The sequence below is a fragment of the Bison bison genome, unplaced genomic scaffold (assembly GCF_000754665.1).
Source record: "Bison bison bison isolate TAMUID 2011002044 unplaced genomic scaffold, Bison_UMD1.0 scf7180017864516, whole genome shotgun sequence".
Lineage (NCBI taxonomy): Eukaryota > Metazoa > Chordata > Mammalia > Artiodactyla > Bovidae > Bison > Bison bison.
Window position 1 is genome coordinate 6,449,385 of NW_011495069.1, and position 4,155 is coordinate 6,453,539.

The 4,155-nt window shown below is 50.3% G+C and overlaps 1 protein-coding gene across 1 annotated transcript in view; it reads right to left on the reverse strand.

The window, feature by feature from the left end:
* FUCA1 (fucosidase, alpha-L- 1, tissue) overlaps window positions 1-601 on the reverse strand; it is a 24,856-nt gene extending 24,255 nt beyond the window's left edge. The window contains exon 1 of the mRNA XM_010830043.1: window positions 143-601. Coding sequence (XP_010828345.1) covers window positions 143-540 — 398 coding nt within the window. The 5' untranslated portion in view covers window positions 541-601. The remainder of the gene's footprint in view (window positions 1-142) is intronic.
* Between the last annotated feature and the right edge of the window lie 3,554 nt (window positions 602-4,155).

Genomic DNA, 4,155 nt, shown 5'->3' on the forward strand with positions numbered 1-4,155 from the left:
CTGAGGTCACAGGGACACCTGTGTGATCCGGCAAATCTCCTCGCTTCCTCCCCGCCCCCACCCCGCCCGATTCCCACCAGCTTAAGGCCCTCCCGGCGCTCAAGGGTCAGCCCTCGCCCGCTCCCGCGGCGGCGTCACTCACTTGGCCCCAGCGGCCTTGAAGAGGTCAGCCCAGCTGTCGGGGTTGAAGAAGCGCGCCGTGAACCTTGGCCCGAAGTCGGCGTAGCTGAAATCCGGCGGGTAGTTCTCTTTCATGAAGCTCTCGTACTGTGGCAGCTTCTCGCCCTGCCAGTGCCACCAGAACCACTCGCTGCCCCAGGCGGGCACCGAGAACACGCCCCAGTGCACGAACACCCCGAATTTGGCTTCATCGAACCAGGCCGGCAGCGGCCGGGAGTCCAGACTAGGCCAGTCCGGGGTATAGCGCGGAGGGTCGGTGCAGTGCCAAGGGTCGGTGCAGGGAGGGAGCCGCACCGCTCCGAGCACCAGCACCAGCTGCAGCAAAAGCAGCAGCCTGGCGCCGACCACCCACGACCTCATCACGGGATGCGGCAGGCACAGCCGCCTCGGTGCCTCGCCGCCCTCCTCTTAACGCGCAGGTGCGGGGCGAGCGGCCACGCCCACCATAGCTCCTGATTGGCTCGGAAGGGGAAAGGGGGTGGGGAAACCCGGGCTGCTTGGCTACCGGGAGTCTTTCCTCCCGGTGGGCGGGCCGTCCCTGTCACCGCTCTGGCGCTCAAGGGGAGAAAGAGGCAGGGAGGCGTTGATGGCTCTCAGTGACCACTGACTGAACACTTCAGAAGAGAATTCACTGCCGGGTGAAATCGTGGGCGAGGTGTGTGTGTTAAAGGTACGGTGTGTGCAGAGAACTGAGAGTGGTACACGTTGACCTTACTGTTGGGAGCTATTTGTTGTTGCCGTTCAGTCGCTCAGTCGTGTCCGACTCTTTGTGACCCCATGGACTGCAGCACGCCAGGCCTCCCTGTCCATCACCAACTCCCAGAGCTTACTCAGATTCATGTCCAGTGAGTCGGTGATGCCATCCAACCATCTCCTCTGTTGTCCCCTTCTCCCGCCTTCAATCTTTCCCAGCATCAGGGTCTTTTACAATAAGTCAGTTCTTCGCATCAGGTGGCCAAAGTATTGTAGTTTCAGCTTCAACGTCAGTCCTTCCGATGAACACCCAGGAATGATCTCCTTTAGGATGGAGTGGTTGGATCTCCTTGCAGTCCAAGGGACTCTCAAGAGTCTTTTCCAACACCATAGTTGGAAAACATCAATTCTTTGGTGCTCAGCCTTCTTTATGGTCCAACTCTCAAATCCATACATGACTACTGGAAAAGTAATGTCTCTGGTTTTTAATATGCTGTCTAGGTTTCTCATAGCTTTTCTTCCAAGGAGCAAGCATCTTAATTTTATGGCTGCAGTCACTGTCCGCAGTGATTTTGGAGCCCAAGAAAATAAAGTGTATCGCTGTTTCTATTGTTTCCCCATCTATTTGCCATAGAGTGATGGTACTGGATGCCATGATCATAGTTTTCTGAATGTTGAGTTTTAAGCCAACTTTTTCATTCTCCTCTTTCACGTTCATCAAGAGGCTCTTTAATTCCTCTTTGCTTTCTGCAGTAAGGGTGGTGTCATCTGCATATCTGAGGTTATTGATATTTCTCCTGGCAATCTTGATTTCAGCTTGTGCTTCATCTGGCCTGGCATTTTGCATGATGTACTCTGTATATAGGTTAAGTAAAAAGGGATAAGGGACTTTTTGAGTTGTATTATAGAAGAGAAAGGGCTTTCCAGCTGATGTAGTAGTATAAAAAGAATTCGCAGGCCAATGCAGGAGATGCAAGAGATGCGGGTTTGATCCCTGGGTGGGGAAGATCCCCCGAAGGAGGAAATGGCTGGAGTCCCTGGGATGGCAAAGAGTCAGATATGACTGAGTGACTGAACACACACTAGGAAGAGAAAGTCATGAGGCAGGAAGAGCATTGTCACAGCCCTGGCAGAAATGAAGGAGCAGAAGGAAGATGGGAGAAAGCATTATCAGGGGAGAGGTGGGAGGAAAGTGGACACTGAAAGAACAGGTCGTCCCACCTCTGCCCTTATAATGCTTCCTCCCATCATCCTTCTGCCCCTCGTCTCTGCCAGCGCTGTGACAATGTTCTTCCACGTGGTATTCCTGCCTCCTGACTTTCTCTTCTATGTGTGTGTTCAGTCGCTCAGTCGTGTCCGACTCTGCAATCCCACAGGTGTGACTATTTTGCCTAATATTTGTCTAGTATGTATTGAAGGGCCTTCCCTGGTGGCTCAGATGGTAAAGAGTCTGCCTGCAATGCGGGAGACTGGGGTTCGATTCCGGGGTGGGGGAGGTCTCCTGGAGCAGGAAATGGCAACCCTCTTTAGTATTCTTGCCTGGAAAATCCCATGTATGGAGGAGACTGGTGGGGTACAGTCCATGGGGTCGCAAAGAGCCGAACACGACTGAGCGACTAACACACCCGCACATGTCTTGAACTTGCTTTGGGACTTTTGAGGCTATTCAAAGAGCTTGACATCTACTTAGAAAAACAAGACCTACGCACAGGCGGAATCAAAGGAATATTTTTAGAGTAACAGAGTGAGAAAATTGAGAGCCTCAGGCCTAATCGGTGCCTCTGTGAACCTTGTCTAACCAGAAGGTCACTAGATTCTACAACTGGTAGATGCTGTGCATGTTCAGGTAGGCAGTGAGGTCATGAGGTGTGCGAAGTCTGTTAACCACCCCACTGCACACTTGGTACCTCCGTATCAGTGAGAGAACTGCTTCAGGTTGGAGTTGGAAGGAATTCTGGAGATCTTTGACACCATCCTGTTATTTTCTCTTCTTCCCATTTTATGGAAGAGGAAACTGAGACCCAGAGAGGGGATTGGAGTTGTCCAAGATCATACAACTAGTTTGGATCAGCAGTGGGACCAGAACCCAGGTCTGCAAATGCAGAACCTGTGTCTCTCAAATGCTGCTTCTCTCTTGTACCCCAGGAGGTGCAAGAGAGCCTGTCAAAGCCTCTGTTGACAGAAGCAAGCACTTCCTCATTCTAGGAGTGATAAACAGAATGGCTGTTGCTTAGTGAACAGCCATTTTATCTTCTGTTACTTCCTTTGCAAGGTTATGTTGTAATATTGTCCACAACAGCAAGCCCAGACACTTAAACAAAACAACAACAAAACATTTGTACATGTCTTCTAGTGATCAGTGTGAGTAATGGTCTTTGATGCTACAGAGCTCATCTTGGGGAAGATAAAATAGGACACCATGACCTTTATTCCTCCTTAGCCTCATAGCCAAAACATAAATCTGCAGGCGCAGGTGAGAGGCATTGTAACAGTCTGGAAAACCTGGAAGCTGGGAAACCTAGGTTTCTTGCATTAGATACCACCTTCTTGGGTCCCCTTGGGCAGGTCTTGTCCACTGCCTGGGCCCATTTCCTCATCTAAACAATGAGTTCTCAGTGATATCTGGGGTCCCCTTTCTCCCTTGCTCTCCCCCTCCATAAACTCTATTTACTGGGGCTTCCCTGGTGGCTCAGATGGTAAAACGTCTGCCTGTAATATGGGAGACCTGGGTTTGATTCCTGGGTCGGGAAGATCCCCTAGAGAAGGAAATGGCAATCCACTCCAGCACTCTTGCCTGGAAATTCCCATGGACGGAGGAGCCTGATAGGCTACAGTCCATGGGGTCGCAAAGAGTTGGACATGACTGAGCAACTCCACTTTCTTTCTTTCTTTTCTTTACTTAAAGCAGAAATAGGGTGTGATTGTGAAAGGAGAGAGAAAGAAAATGTGGAAGTGCGTTTAATTCAATGATTTTTAAACTCTAGCTTTATTCATTAAACAAATATTTACTGAGTATCAATTTATGCCAGGCACTTGGGCATTTTTTCGGCTAAAATGAGATAAGAACCCACCAATGAATAAAGAATGGCATGTCCCAAGTTTAAGGAGTCACATCAGTTCAGTTCAGTCACTTAGTCATGTCCAACTCTTTGCGACCCCATGAATCAGAGCACGCCAGGCCTCTTTGTCCATCACCAACTCCTGGAGTTCACTCAAACTCACGTCCATCGAGTCGGTGATGCCATCCAGCCATTTCATCCTCTGTCATCCCCTTCTCCTCCT